Below are 15,931 nucleotides of genomic sequence, written 5' to 3' on the forward strand. Positions count from 1 at the left end.
GATTCCTGAATGCATGTTTGGTCTTTCCTGCTCTGATTATGTAGGTAGATGGACAAACCGGTGCATGTTTATTTGCAGAATTTGTCTCTATGACATTGCATGGAAAAAGATTGAATAATGGGGATTTAGAGGCCACTCAAAAAAAAAATATTTCAGTCTTCATTCTCCAAAAGGCTTTTCTCTTGTAACTGGAGCCAGAATCTCTCAAGAAAAGGATTAACGAGGGATTTGGGGTCCCTAGAAGTTTTACTCCACAGGATAGATCTATTGGCTCAAAAGACGTTTCCCAGTTGCCAGTGACTGACGGACTTGTTTCTGACCCAATCTGCAAACTGGCTGAATGACTGCATTAACGGTTTAGAGTGGTGCAGAACAACAAAGAGCATACTGTTTGCCACGTACTGTTCATACCAAATAACAAAAAAATAGGACTTTAAATAGCAACTTAAAAAAATACAACACCCTAATATGTAATTGAACAGAAAAAATATGAAGCTATTGCAGTCTTCCTTCTATAATTTCAAATTAAACATCTTAATCTCTTTAGTAGCTTAAAACAAAGCAAAATACTAGCTTTTTCAATCATTTAAAATGCAGTACAGTGTTTTGCTACCAAAAGGATATTTCTAAGAGGACATAACAAGAGATGGTCATTTCAAGTTACCTTCTGATACATCTCTAAAAATACTGTACGTTCAGCTCCATAAAATGTCTGTCTTCATTATGTGCACCACATTGGTTTTGATTCAGTTGTATCAACTTCAGAAATTATTTCTAAGCTTCTATTTTTAGAAACTGAGACAGAGGATGACTAAAAATGAAGGGTGATGACATTCTGAAGTAACTACTCTGAACAGACTGACATAATCCACTCTAATTTCTTCTCATTATCCATAACATTGAACCAACCAAAAAAAAAGGCACAGAACAGCACCATAATCTAACCAAAGCTCCAACAAGCAAACTGAACAAGCAGAAAGCAGTCTACTTCGTGAGATCTGAGACCTTTTCAGAGATCCAGGTCCATGAATGATGTGCTTTCTACATTCAAGATTCTTCAGGGGAGGAAGAAAGAAAAAAAAAAAAGGTGGGGGGGGAGGAAGAGGAGAACCAGTCTTCCACATAGGCCATTTTACAGTTTAGTAGACAGGGCAAATTCTGTTTTGTACCTGACGAGGCTTACAAGAATTCAAACTGAACTGCGCGAAACAGCAAGTCCATCAATACAAGAGGTAGCCTATACTGGGAAAATAGAACAAAAACAGTTTGCTCTTTCAAAGGAAAACTGTAGACAAAGACCCACAGTAAGGGTTTTGAGTTATCTTTTATAGCCATGACTAAGCCACCTAGAAAGGGAAGAGGTCTTCCAATTAGTCACTGAATCCTACAGGTAGATCAAGGCACTCCCTTCCATCAAGGAGGTTTTATGCACGACTCTTCAAGGACGTACAGCTCTACTCGCCTAACTGCACAGAAAGGCACAGCGCTCGGAGCTAGGCTATAGGTACCTGGAGGAAGAGGGACAGACGGATGAATCTGTAGGCACACAAATTTCATTGGACCTACAGTTGACTCAAAATCTTGGTTGCCTATGCATATATGTTGAAACATGGTCTCTGCCTCATGTCCCTATTCCACCCAACTACAGGTCAAGTAAAACGTGACTATGCATATCTTTCAGAAGTCAGATTTTGTTCACAGCAAAACTCCTCTGTTTAAAATCAACAGTATCCTTAGAGATCAAGCATAGAAAGAACACTCTAATCTCAGTAAGAAAAGTAAACAAACTATAAGGAAGAAAGTTTCAGCCTTCTAAAGGTAAGTTATTCTTCTAACAAAGATTACTGCTGGCATGTATAGGACCTGTATACAAAAGACTAAGCATTTAATATCACAAAAGGCTGCTTTGTTCAACAGATATAACCTACACATTTGTCCTCTAACAGGACACCAGGTAGGTAAAACGCGAATTCCAAACCTTTCAGATTTTTATTTGTTTCACATTTTTAGAATATATTTTTCTTTGTCAGGTTATCACTTCAAACTTAAAACATTATGCAAATACCTAAACTTAGTATCATTTAATAAAGTACCTCAAAAATGTTCCTACTTTAAAAAGTTAAAACAAGTTAAAACAAAATTGATTGGAGCTCAACAGCTAAGTACTTGGGAAAAAGAACACACTGAAACACACAACGAACCATTAACTGTTGTGCACTTCTTCAGGAACAGAGAATTTTCTTCATTTTAGTTCATTAATTTAGATCTGTTGAATGATAAATTTATTCAATATTGAGAAATGAACTAGGAACCAAAAAGAGCACTAAAACTGTGGGTTTTTTCTTTCCAGTGTATTAATAATTAAAATCTTGAAGGTAATTATAAACACGTGCAATTACTTCAGTAACTAAAGATAATACCACCTTTGTTGAATAAACTTGATGACTCTGAAGGGATTGGTTTTTTTGTTATAATACTTACAATTTAATAAAATATTGTAGAAAAGTGATGCTTTTGTACACCTTTAATCTAATTCCACTTTCCATCAAAATGCAGCTGGACATAATTGTGAATAAAAAAACCTTAAAAAATCAGAAGGCATGATTCACCATTTTCACAATCAAAATACACAAAGAACTGTAATCAATCCACTGTAGGCTATACAATGCCATCGTAATGATCACCTGCGATTAGAGATAGAAAGCATTCTTCTAGCTAGAGCTAATTATACTAAACAAGAATAATATTTTTTTCTGAAAAAAAATACTGAAAAACAGAAATGTAAAACCAGATTAAAACTGATTGCTTAAATCAGGCTGCCCAACTTTGCTGATTAAATAAATTATCTTTTCATTATCAGTTAAATCATAGAAACAAAGGACTAGAAACAACTTCCTAAATCAGGAGCCCAGTTCTGAACTATCACTGACAAAACACATATAATCACTTAAAAACAGATTACAAACTCAGTCCTACAGCACCTGGGTATTTTGCCCCCACAATTCCTACTGGAAAAATGTTCCAGGAAGATTTTTTTTTTCCCCTGATGGTTTCAGGCCTTCTTATAGTTTTCCACATAAACATTTACATTGTCAAACCAATCCACCCATTCATGTCCTAGCACTACATTACAGTTCTTCCTTCCCACCTCTCCATCCCCTTCCCCACTCACTTGGATTCAGAGAAAGCAACTGTATTTTTATTCAGAGTAGATTTTCTTTTATCACCGTGTAGTTAAACTCCTAACCTAGTAGTCCTTCTCTGACTCTAGTCCAGTTTGATTTTATCTATCTTAAATTGCAGAGCACCAAAATCGTGTGCAGTATCCCAGACAATGTCTCAGCAGGCCCCTATGCAGCAGGTTGCTCATTTCTGCAAGACCTGACCTGTGCCCAGTACTTTTTCCAGTCACTTCATGTTGGCACTTTAGAGATCCTACCATCACCCAACTCCACCCTCCAGTGTTTTCAAATTACATGTTCCCACTTAGAGGAAAAGATATTCTGCTCAAGTACAACCTCACATACATAAATGTACGTAACAAATTATTATTTCAATTCCCAAGGTCCTTCAACCCTTGTTGCATAATCTTCCTGCATACTAATTAAACCTCTCAAAATTCATCAATGGTTTCATCACCCTAATTTTAAAATTTGCCTAAGCAGATAAGATCTACTTCCCGTCTAGAAAATCAGTTCTCTTATCAAAACCACCAGGTTAGCATGACACAATTTAGAAAGCTCATTTTGCACTTTGACATTTCTCACTGCTTTCCACCATCTTTTAAAATTTCTTTTGAAGTTTCACCTATAGCTGAATTTAGACCAATAGATCTCTACATTTTAGAACTGGACTCAAAATTTTTCCTATTTTAGAAACATCAGCATCATCTCTGCTATACTCAGGTATCTATTCTCAAATGGTGTCACCTCCTATTCAGAATAGCGCCTTAGAAAGTTGAGGGTAAGCATGAACTTCTGAGTGGGCTTTTCTGGAATCCTGCAATGGAGATCACTGAACTGACTTTATTAAAATCTGCAATCTGTATTTATCATAGTCTTGGTAATTCCTAATTCCAAATTACCCTCTCCCTTAAATTTTTTTTTTTTATCTTCCTGGGTTAAAAAAAAAAAAAAAAAAAAAAAAAATCACTGTCCTTATTGAAAGTTGATTACTTATACTTCGTCCTGGTGAGCACAAAGCATTGAATAAATATCTGTGCTATTTCCTCTGAGATTTTTGCTACTATTCCTTGGAGCTGATTTTGAAACCATACATTCCAGCAAATGAATCTCAGACCATCCTTAATCTCTTTTTTCTTGGTACCGAACAGCTGCAACTACTTTGTCCTTATTTTTCTATTTGCGTGTTTCTGTTGTCTGTCTTAAAGCATGCAAAGTCCAAATCTGTTCGGGTTTTAACAATTCTCAGCTAAGATTCACTTTTTGATTGATATTGTGACATCTTTTTCTCAGTTCTTCCTGCTATTTCTTGCAGGCTCTCTGCTTATTCCTAGCAGCCTTTTTGAGATAAATGTCCATGCAATCAGATCACATCCTTGAGTTTTTCTGATGTCTGAAAGACTCCAGTAGTGTTAACATTTTTCAGTAAAACAGATTCTCTCCGTATTCAAGTCAGAGCAACCCTGTTTAGCCAAATTTTCAAACTATTTCCTTCTGAAATCTGAAGCTTTACTCCAGATTTATGAATTTTAGAACATACCCTATGTAGGATTTTTTGCTTTGCTGTATATGCATGTAAATTTGCATGATTAAAAAAGGCCTAGCTGTAGAAAACATCTAACATTTATTGTATATACAGTGCCAGCACACCCATTTCTTCTGCTTCTCCCAGATTCTGAGTTGTCAGGCTTGGTAATTCCTATCTTCAATGGAGCCAAACTGAGTTTCTACTATAATTCTTGCAATCAAAAGATCTCCCTGCATCCTCCAACTTGTGTTAAAGGTTACACACACCACGAAATAAAATAATGATACTCCAATAATCTTAATAGGCTAGTTCCTTCTTCGGAAGAATTAAGGTAGATGTATACAACAGTTTCACAAAATTAATATTTTAAACAATACATGGACTGCACATTTCAATACACAACTTGGTTTGAAAGCATGAGTGTCGCTGTTTCTACAATAATGCCCAAAGGTTATCTGGATCTTCAGTGTAGACAACTTCTTAAGTTGAATACATGTCTCTGGTCATTTCTTTGTATGGATGTTTCTCAAATACACTTTACTTTTGAACATGCATGAGTTAATCACATTTTTGCCCATGAGAAATTTTTCCCTACAAGATTAGGACTTTTTCTTGTTCCCCTTGAAAAGAACATCAAGTATCTAAAATGTATTTTATGGTTTCTTTGTGAGGAAAGAAAACACCGCAAAGGTGATAATTCAGGGCAGGGTATCCAGTACAACAAAGGTGCCACTGAAGGCGAAATACCAGAGAAATCAGAGTATGAGAGAAAGGATGTGTAAGGGTATTCCACTATCAATTGCCACAATTAAGTAAGCACAGCTATCAGTTAAGAAGGAAAATTTGAAGCCCTTAACTGAAATTTACTTCTGTGAAGACAGCTTCTCCTTTAACCTGGCAGCTTCCCAACTACTGTGTAAACCTAAGTCTTATTCTGCATTCTTCAGCAGTTAGCTGATATTTTTAGAGTCACACTGTTCAAAGTCTGTTCCGGGACACTCAGCATAAATCTGGGTTTAATTTTTAGTGAGCAAGTCAACTCTCCATTACTTTGAATAACAGAAAATTAAGATATCATGTATAACAGAAATATTCTGAATTATATATGACATACTGGATACAGAGGTATAACACCGAACTGCACAGAGTCAACACTGCAAAGCCACTCGGGTTTTGCAAAGTACTTTCCAGCAGTCCAGACTCCAGTTAAGACTGATTAGCTGGCATGCCGCACTGAATTTAAGCTGACTCCATGCGTGAGAACTGCACTCACCAAACCCTTCCAGAGCACAGACCGCACTGATACCTGCTATGATCATCAGCATCTTCTAGTCCTACTGGCCTAATGAGCTCTGCCGCGACGTGCAGAAGGAGCGGTAGTGAGACCATGTTAAATACCTACTGAGACCTACAGGTCTTGTAGAGCCGCTCACTGGCTTCTCCACACTGTGAGTCAGTGGCCTGAATTCTGGGAACACGGTGCAAAATTTTCAAGGTTTATCCAGAGACGTTTCTGATCCAGCATGGGTACAGCACTTCATCTAATGAAAGCAACTGTACTGTTATCCTTGGAAGCCATATGTTCACAAGCCTAGGCATTTTTATTTGCACTTGGGTAACCTGCTCCCAAATAGCCAATGGCTGACTGCATGTCATACTTTGAAGAAGCAGCCTTTGTATTTACAGGCTAATTTCTGCAGACTAGGATTAACAGAATTAGCTAGTGATCGTGTACTGAATAACCAGAATTTGTTTTCTGGTAAGAACACATTATTTCCAAATCACAGTTTGGTTTCCAAATGCTGACAGATGTCAACAAATTATTAGAGTTTTCATTTTTTTTTTTTTTTAGCACTGCAGTCTAAGCACCTATATTAAAATGTTTAGTTTTTTTCTAACCATGAAGCCTTTTCAAAAAATGTAGATATACAGGTAATCCAGCCAGCCAACCTTCACAAAGTATTTCTACCAGAACTCCAGAATAGGCACTGTACACCAAAACACCAGAGATTAAAAGGCACACGATGTAACAGTACCCATTTTGCCATACATTTAATCAGTTCACAACTGAGTGGTTACTGTCACAGAAAACATTTCCAAAAGACAGGTTTATACTTACTAAAACAATAAAATTCATATAGCTACAGAAATGAGTTTCAAGTTTGCAGTATGAACACCAGTGATCTTGCAATGACCAGTCAGGCCAGTTAGATACGAGTGTTAATTCCTGAAATTTAGAAGTGTCTACAAATAATCTCCTTGCTTAATGCCTTGTGGAGAGAGTGTAGGAAAAGAGGATGAAGCTAACCTTGTTCAAACAGGTGACTTGCACTGTCCAAGGAACGGGACACAAATTATTATTCCAGTTTAGACTATCTCAAGGCAGAGCGAGAAGAAAATATTCTACAGTGGATTTTAGATTATTCAAAAACCATGACGGAACTGCTATCGTACTGTTATTAGTCACCACTCTTATGAGCAAAATACGAGACACATTCTTCCTGGAGAGGAAACAAAATGTGTAGTTTGGGTAAAAGTAGTTTCAGGTTGTACAAAACAAGTGGCACATAAGAACCAGTGTTGTTAATCACTCATCTGTATTTGATTCAGAGAATGGTATCCATTGCAAACAGCTACTCCTCAATTTAACACCAGCAGTGAAAGCTAAATCCTTATAAACACCAGCATCTGTGTCATCATTTATTGTTAGGGCACATGCAACACTAAATAAGGTCTAACCAATACAGTGTCTTGCATTAAGGTTTCAAAACCCAAGCTCATAATATTTTATGACCTACTGGGAAGTATATATTGTCTCCAAAGCAGCAATATCTAATATGGAAAGCTAATTAAGAGATCTACTACTACAAAAAATGAAAACTTTCCATCAAAACCATTGGGTCCATTGATCCAACACCAACTGGTTACATTAATCCCTAGTTATGAATTGTTTGTGCAGAAAACAGTTATTGCTTGAGTGTGGACACCCACACCTTCTGGGTGTCGTGTGCCCCGTCCCTGCCCCCGTCAGAGAAAACTAATCTGTTTTTAACATGGTGATAGTCAATAGTTTGGTAGGATACAGCAGCAGCAGCCAATAAGAAGCAGTGCAGGTACCAAAGGAGCAGGGAAGGTGCAGAAGGGAAATGAACAGGACTGGGGCAGAGGCAGTATTACAAGGCCAGAGACAACAGGCTGAAGGCACTCCCCAGCATGGCCCCACTTGGCCTGGCTGGGTTTCCTTCCCCAAGATAAGCTTCTAGCAGCTACATGCCCTCTTCTGTCTTACTAGTAGCAGAAGATGTAGTCTGAGCAGAGTCATCACCAGCCAGTCCAAGGGGACCATGTAAGGGAACAGCTCTGGTCCTAAGTCCATATTAACACAGCTGGGAGAGCAGGAAAGGGCTCCCGAGAGAGTCTGTATTTCAGTTTCAACCATTGGTGAGTGTTTCCATGGATGAGATCCTAGCTTCAGAAAAATAAGAGTTGGAGCGTGGAGAGACTGACTTGCCATTCAAAAGGATTGATATTACACACTGTATCATGATACTCTGTGTGGTATCCATACTGCAGAAGTCTCAAATTGTGATCCCTTTCAGTACCCATCAGCTATTTTCAAGCTTTAGGATTTAATTTCTGATTCAAAAATAGTCATAATACAAATCAGTGGTGGTGAACTTCAGAGTCAAATCAGGAGGGGAAAAATTAAAGCATAACTGAAGAACAATCTAACTTTTGGAAAGAAGCAAATACACACTCAAAATATAAGAATCAGATTATTAAGTACAAACATCCATTATCCTTCACTCTATCTCCGATTCTCTTCATTTTGCAATTGCCCACACCTTAAAAGTGGTGACACAAAGGAAAAGGGGAAAATCTCACGCTGACAAGTTACTCTGGATGTATACCTTCTAAAGATGAGATGTAAATATTATTTTACTTGCCCAAAAATGCCTTAAGCCAGGGTTTAGGCACTACAGGTTTACATGGGAGGCAGCATTGAAAGAGAGAGAACTCAATGCATTTAAATATTAACACTGAAACAAGATGATAATCATTAACACTGTTAACTATCTCATCTCAAGCCTTGAGCAAAATTTTCCAGTTATGTATTTTTACTACAGGGTCCTTTTTTTCATCAATAAATGATACTTCTCAAAAAATGCAAGTTGGTGTTTAAACCCTACTATATTAACAACTTCTCTTGAACATACGCATGGAGAACTAACCATTGTGTCAAGTGTTGGCAACGCTTTTCTCTACTGAAGATATTGCCAACTGATTTAAACAGGAACTTTCATTTTCCACTTGTGGAAAAAAAAAAAACTATTACCTTCTTCAGATGAAGATAATTACTCAACTGATGAAGTCCAATAAAAAAAAGTATTTCAAATATTCACTTACACTGAAACATTGAGGAGCATATACTTTATTTCCAAGAGGTTTTGCATTGTTACAACTATTGCTTTCAAGTCCAGGTTGAACTGAAATCTCAGAATTACTGCATCAGTTATCTTTTTTTTCATGATGATACGTAGAGTAGTAGCATAAACCCCATTTTAAAAATAACTAGCTTTCCACTGTGAATTTTAGCAATATAGCAAAGCTCAACAACTCATTATGTGTCAGTCTATACTTGGCAAACACTGCCTTTTTTGTGAGGTTCGAAGATATGGTCCCTTGCTCTACCCTCCCTGCATTTTAAGATACATTTTAAGAACCTCCGTTCACCCCACCACCATGGGAAAGAAAAGGACAAAAACCAGGAACCATGAATTTCAGAAAACAAATTTCAGTATTAGCCACTCTTTTACCATGCATGGATGTTGGCAAGTAACTTCAGTTTAGTCATATGTAACATGCTAATACTTGCTTACATCCAAAGAATAAGAATTAATGGTCAAGTAGTGATTTAAAATAGATATATATACACACTTTAAAAGTTATTTCTCTCATGGGGAAGGGGGTGCTTTCTTAATAGCTAATGCCTTGCTACAGTATCATTCAAGTTCAATGGAGACAATACCTTTCTGTTTTTCTTTCCTGCAGTTGCTTTAACACCTGGAAGAAGCTCAATTAATTTGTCTTCTGAAATATATTTATTAAGGACATCTAATATACTATTCTCATTTAAAGTGATGTTAAAACATGTAACTAAGAAGCCTTTGAGTTCAAGACAACTGGTTCAAATTTAGCCAGTGTCTTTTATTTCACCATATTGTATTCCAGTGTAAGCTATTTTGGGAAGAGAGAGGGACAAAGCTGGAGCAAAACTGTTTTGGCCATACAATTATGGGAATACTGCTATTATTCAGGCATCAGGAAATAGGAAGCGTCACAAAAATTACTTCCTTACCTACATTTGTTAGAAATAAAGGAAAGATCTTCTTGATCTCTGGTATAAACGCTTATGATGCCAAAGTATTAGATGGCTCGAATCCAAGATATTAAAATAGTTCTGCCTTTTGAAGTCTGAATTTTGGCTTTTTAAATACTGATATCCCTTACAAGTCTAGAGATCAGCAATATTATCTGTCTTACTCCACTCCTCACTCCACTAGCCTTTCATCTACTAGCACAACAGATATACATAATTATTACTCAGAACTGGGTTATGCAGTTGTTTTGCATCTTTTTTAATTCCTTTTTCTTACTAATGTTGGCAACATTTCAGGAGTTATTTTGGGAAGTAAAAGATATTGGGAACCCTTAACAGCCAAATTGATTACAATATTTTTCAGATGTCCTCGAAACTAATCAAAATTTGATACGGAAAAAAGTTTGTACTATAAACTATTAAGTGAAAGTTAGAAAAATATGAAGCATAATATTACAGTGCCACCAGAGTTAACACTAAACAAATCAAAGCATTTGATGAAAGCAATATTGAGCTTGAATCATACAGAAGTCATTTACACCCTTCTTGTATACAAAACATCACACACCATGTGGAAAACACAAACTAAACAGGAAACCCATTCTCATGTTTATACAAGCTACTTTACATAATAACAGAAACTACTGATTTTATCCAGGTAAGGCAAGAAAGAAAACAACTTGCTTTTTTTCCTGTAAAACATAAAGTGTTCACAAGCAAGTAATATGTTTTGTTTGACCTGTCCAAGGGGGTTTTTTGGATTATTATTGGAATGCCCCTTGTAATAAACCACGCAGCTTCACAGTTTGTTGACATTACCTTTATGCAATCAGAGATGCATCAGATATATTCCCTCTAAGAAAACCATGTGTTGTTACATTCAACCAGACACTTTCTACATTGCCAACTCTCCAAAACACAAACACAGGCTGTAAAAAAATATCTACTAGTAAGGAATGAACATGTTTAAAAAAGAGGAAAGGAGTAGACTTACACATTGCAGGTTTATCCTACGATATCAGAAGGGTTTTTTCCCCTTTTTTAGCACCTTGAAATTAGTGTATATCGTTCATGATTTCTCATCCATTCAGTATCAATACTAACCAAATACAAATACTGGCATCGATGGTTTCCGAACAACTACAAATCCCCAAATTTGCCTAAAGAAAATACCATCAAATTCTTAAAGTTTCAGTTCTAAACACACAGGGTTTAGCTGCAGAACAAAAACATTTACGGCATCCTAGAAAGAAGGGAGAGAAAAGATGATGGTGGGGGGAGAAGCAGAGCATGCCGCTTTCATTCATGTAGTAGTGATGTCAATGCCTGCAATGGTAGTTGCTCTGACCTGTAGAGGCTCAAAGCTGGAGTGTTTGCACAGAAATCTCCTTTATAAAAGGAACCTCTGGCAAATCACTAAAATATCCACAACAAAATAGCTTAGTAGGATACCCAATTCAAGGAATCTATACTGGAAAAAGCTGAAAGGAGGTGGGGAAGGGGCAGGTGTCTTAAGAAGAGGAAAACATCTATCCATCAGAATTATAAGCAGTCTCCAGCATGAGCATATCCATGAAACAATCCAAGTCAGACTGCAGAGCCAAAGACAAACAGATCTCCTGCACTGGTGAGGAAAACAACAGGATTATACACAGAGCCTAAGCTCACATTTTACAGCAGTGGGAAATGGTTTTGAAAAACTAACAAAAAAACTTAATCAAGTCGCTTCCCCAAGACTCACATACTGGTAACAACTATAAATAGCTGGAGCAGCACATTGTTTAACAAGCTGCAGCAAGATGGTCCATGTTTGAAAACAGAACATTTTTTTTTTACCTCAAGTCCTCCATTATTACTGCAGCAGTTCTCCGGTTCAGCAATCAATTTTCTATATACTACCATCACCATATAGACTACAAACATCATTTTCAGGATCCATACATCATGGACTAAAATGCTGAGAACAAGCAGGGGAACAAAGACAAAATCCTGCCCTGTGGCATGCAACTATATTCCAGATTGTGTAAAAACAGCTCTAGGTTTTGGTTTTTTTTTTTTTTTTTGTAACCTTTATTCATTTGCGAGACCGAAGAAATAGGGTATCTTATTACCCTTGCCTGCTAGAAAATGGTGCCTGTATTTCAGTAAAATAAAGCTGTTGACGTGTGCAATTGTGGTCATTATTAGGGCGATCACGTTGTTTTCATTCATTCATTCAGGATTTGCTAGAGGATGTCAGCTTCTGCAGCAGCAGCTGGCTTGACCTGGAGGAGGGGGAACAAATTCCTCGCAGCGCATACAGATTACAGGGTGCATTTCTTGACGGACCATTTATGATTTTATACATTGCACTCATTAAACCGAATCAAGCCATGTATGCTGCTAACACGGTTCACCGTCAGGCAAGCTCAAACAAGTTTAATGACGGAAAAGTCATTCAGTACTAATTTATAGTCTGATTTATTAAGGCTAAAATAGCCCACAGATGAAGAAGACTGAAACCACTTTCCAAAATTAAAATTTCCCCTCCAACAAAAAATCTGTACGTAATAATGAAATACTTCACAGCTTTGCAGTATTTTTCCTTGCTTGCAGGTAACTGCCCACATTCCTCCCTCTTCAATACACCTTAAGCATAGACCTTCATACACTGCACCACTACTATGTTTTCCTCCGGGTTCCCATAATTAAATAATTTACAGTATTCATCATCAGCATCATCACTATTCATATGCACTGATTTTTTTCTTTTGCTTAGTTTTCCATTAGCATTTTCCAAAGGTTAAAGAAGGAGGAAAAAAAAAATGAAATCTACATTTAGTACTTCATACAGTGGGAAAAATATGATCTTTAGAATTTTAAATAGAGCTTGAATGAAGCAAAACCACTGAAGCCCAGTTCCATTTTCAAGCATGCAAAAACTTCTGCATAAATAGATGATCTTTTTGAGAAATAAGTTATGAAGCATCTCTGTTCAGATTATAATACAACAAATTTGGTCATCTGCATAAGCACAAATACTGTATTAGGTAAATTAACTCCATGCGTAACCGGCCACGACATTCTGCTCATTTGCAAAATGCTGCCCATGTCCTAGGACCGTTCCGATGACAGAGATTTGACGAAGTTACAAATACCACAGATTGTAAGGTTTTACTACACATTAAAACTGAAGGGGGGGGGGGGGGGGGGAAGGTAACAGATTCCACTGCTACAAAACACATTGGCAACCAACACAGACCACAATTTGACACAGAAACGAAACACAGTAAGACTTAAGGAAGGGACAGAGCAAGCGAGGGGTACTGAACCACATAAAACATTCCCAGAAAGAGATGATGTGCGATACCTGATAGCTACAGCAGGATAACATTAAAAGTGCATTTAGTCTGATTCATTCAACTGCCAAAGTGATGTGGGAAGGGGGGAGGGAGGGGGGAGGTAAGATGGCCACTGCCACTTTAACACATTCAATAATTTAACAGACAACCTGACGCAGGTTAAGTTGGACTTGCTGGGAATCAATTTTACATTTTAAACTTTATAGGCCTATTTTGGCTACGTTGGGGTTTGGGCTTTTTTTTTTTTTTTTTTTACAGTCTCAAGGATTCAGTATTAACTATCACAAGGAAGCAGACTGTTATTTGTTTTTAAGCATCTCAATATGGGAATTTCCTTTCTGATTCAGAGTCTGTGCTTGAAAACATTACATATTTCAACCTAAGACGTTATAAAAACGCAAGCCTTTAAGAAACCGAGCTCTGCAGAAAGGAAGAGCGTTTGAGGCTTGGTTTTAACACACACTTAAGAACTGGGTTGTGACACCCCAGATATAAATCTGACCCACTAACAACCCGCACTAAATAATTACACCTGTAGACAGGGAAGCGGGTTAATTTTAGACTCGTCCCTCTATTGCACACAGCCACTTCCAGAGCCGGCACGGAAGGGCCGGAGGGAGCAGGACCCCGCCGCTGGAGCCCCGGGCTGCTGCCCTCCGCAGGGGGGCCGGGCTAGGGCGGGGGCAGCCGCCGGCGGCCCCCCGGGGGCTGGGCGGGGGTCGTCCCGCTCCGCTCCGCCGGGGAGGCGCTTCCTCCGAGGCCGGGGCTGGCAGGCGGCGCGGGGGGAGGACGGGGGTGTTTTTCCCAAGCTGCATCTCCACCTCGCCCGAGGAGGAGGGTGACATTTCAGCGCTCGGGACGAGGGGCTTTCCCCGGCTCGACTGCTGTCCCGGCAGGGCAAACCGGGGCAGGGCACCGGCCCCGCTCCCCGGTGGCGTGTGTTTTAGGGCTCACCCCCACCTCCCCCCCGCCCGCTCTCCGGGACTCCAGCGGGGCTGCCGCCGCCGGGCCGGGCCGGCAGTCCCCGGGCTCCCACCCGCGCCGGCCCGCGGGGAGGGCAGGGCGCACCCCCCACCGGGGGCTGGGGAGAGGGGGCCGGGGGGGCCTGGAGGCAGGGCGGCCCCGGCCCGGCCCGCACCCCCGGGGGCAGGGAAGGAGGACGCCGGCTTTGTCCCGGTGCTTTACCTCGGTACACCGGGGAGCTGGGGCTCCGTCTCTCAGGTGAGCTGCTCCTCCTGCTGCCGCCGCCGCCGCCGCTCTCCGGCGAGCGCCGCTGCCTGCCCTTCACCCTGCCCGGCTCCGCCGCGCCGCCTCCCGCCGCCAACGGCGGCGTCGCGCTGGGCGGCGGCGGGCTGCCTCCGCCGCGACCCCCGCCGCCGCCCCCCGGCCCGGTATTGCTGCCCACCGAGGCGGAGGGGGACCGGGTCGGGCTGTGCTGGTTGCCCCGCAGGAGCTGGTACGGGACGGTCGCTCGGATGGGCTGGAGCAGCCGGCTGGTCCCCGCCGCGCCACCCCCGGCGCCGTTACCGGGACCCCCGGCGGTGCCGCCGCCGGCAGTGGGGGACCCAGCGGCGCCGCGCCTCATCCTCTGCGGCGTGGGCTGGTGGTGGGACGGGGGGGTCTGCGAAGAGCTGGACGAAGAGGACATGGCGGGGATGCGCAGGACCTGGCGGGTCACTCGCTCCGGCGGCTGCGGGGAGCCCGAGCTCGGCCCCCGGCGCCCCGCATGCACCGGCCGCGGCGGGGGGGGGGGGGGAGGAAGGGGGGAGGGGGCGGGGCAGGACGGGACAAGCGCTTCACGGCCCGAGGGAGTCTCCGCGCCGCCTGCCCAGCTGCCCCCGGCGCTTCCTATCGGCGACGGCGGCTGCTCCCACGCCAGGCTCTGGCCATCGCTGCCCGCCGCAGCGTCGTGGGCACCGGGGGCGCTGCCGAGCCCCGCGGCCGCTCACATCGTACAGCGCTGCCGGCTCAGAGCAGTCGGCGGCGGGGCGCGACGAGGACGCACGCAGCCGGAGGGGGTAGGATGGGGAGGGGGGGAGGCGCTCGCAGCCAGCTCCTGCTCCAGGTCCTGCCCCCGCCAGCGCCCGGGAGCCGCGGCCAGCACCATCCGCTCCCCGCGCCGCCCTGCCTCCGAATCGCAACGCGCAGCCCCGACGCCCGGCCGCGACGGGTAGGGGCGGCGGGCGGGCGCGCCTATTGGGCGCCGCCGCCGCGCCAGCTCGGGTTCCATTGCCCGGCGTCGCCGTCGCTCTCGGTTCTCAACCAATGAGAGGGCGGCGCGGCGCGGCGCGGCGGGGGGCGGGGCGGCGCGGGCCCGCCGGCGGGGGAGGCGGGCTGAGGGAAGTGGGATGTGGCACCGCGGGAGGGGCGGGGAGGCGGCCCGGGGGAGGCGGCCCGGGGCCGGCGGCCGGCGGCGTGGTGCCCGCCGGGGGGCGGCGGCGGCGGGCACGGCGGTGCCGCGGGCACGTGGGCCGGGCGCTGTCGGTCTGCGGCCGCCCCG

The 15,931-nt window shown here is 42.4% G+C and overlaps 1 protein-coding gene across 6 annotated transcripts in view; it reads right to left on the reverse strand.

The window, feature by feature from the left end:
• GLCCI1 (glucocorticoid induced 1) overlaps positions 1–15,369 on the reverse strand; it is a 57,756-nt gene extending 42,387 nt beyond the window's left edge. For 5 of the 6 annotated variants that reach the window (XM_082323207.1, XM_082323212.1, XM_082323211.1 and 2 more), the window contains exon 1: positions 14,617–15,196. In XM_082323207.1, the coding sequence (XP_082179333.1) occupies positions 14,617–15,079 (463 nt within the window). In that variant the 5' untranslated portion in view covers positions 15,080–15,196. Of the gene's footprint in view, positions 1–14,616 lie in introns of all 6 variants that reach the window. The other variant, XM_082323210.1, reaches the window with a different exon arrangement.
• Positions 15,370–15,931: the final 562 nt, after the last annotated feature.

Source organism: Platalea leucorodia (assembly GCF_965183815.1).
Source record: "Platalea leucorodia genome assembly, chromosome: 1".
Lineage (NCBI taxonomy): Eukaryota > Metazoa > Chordata > Aves > Pelecaniformes > Threskiornithidae > Platalea > Platalea leucorodia.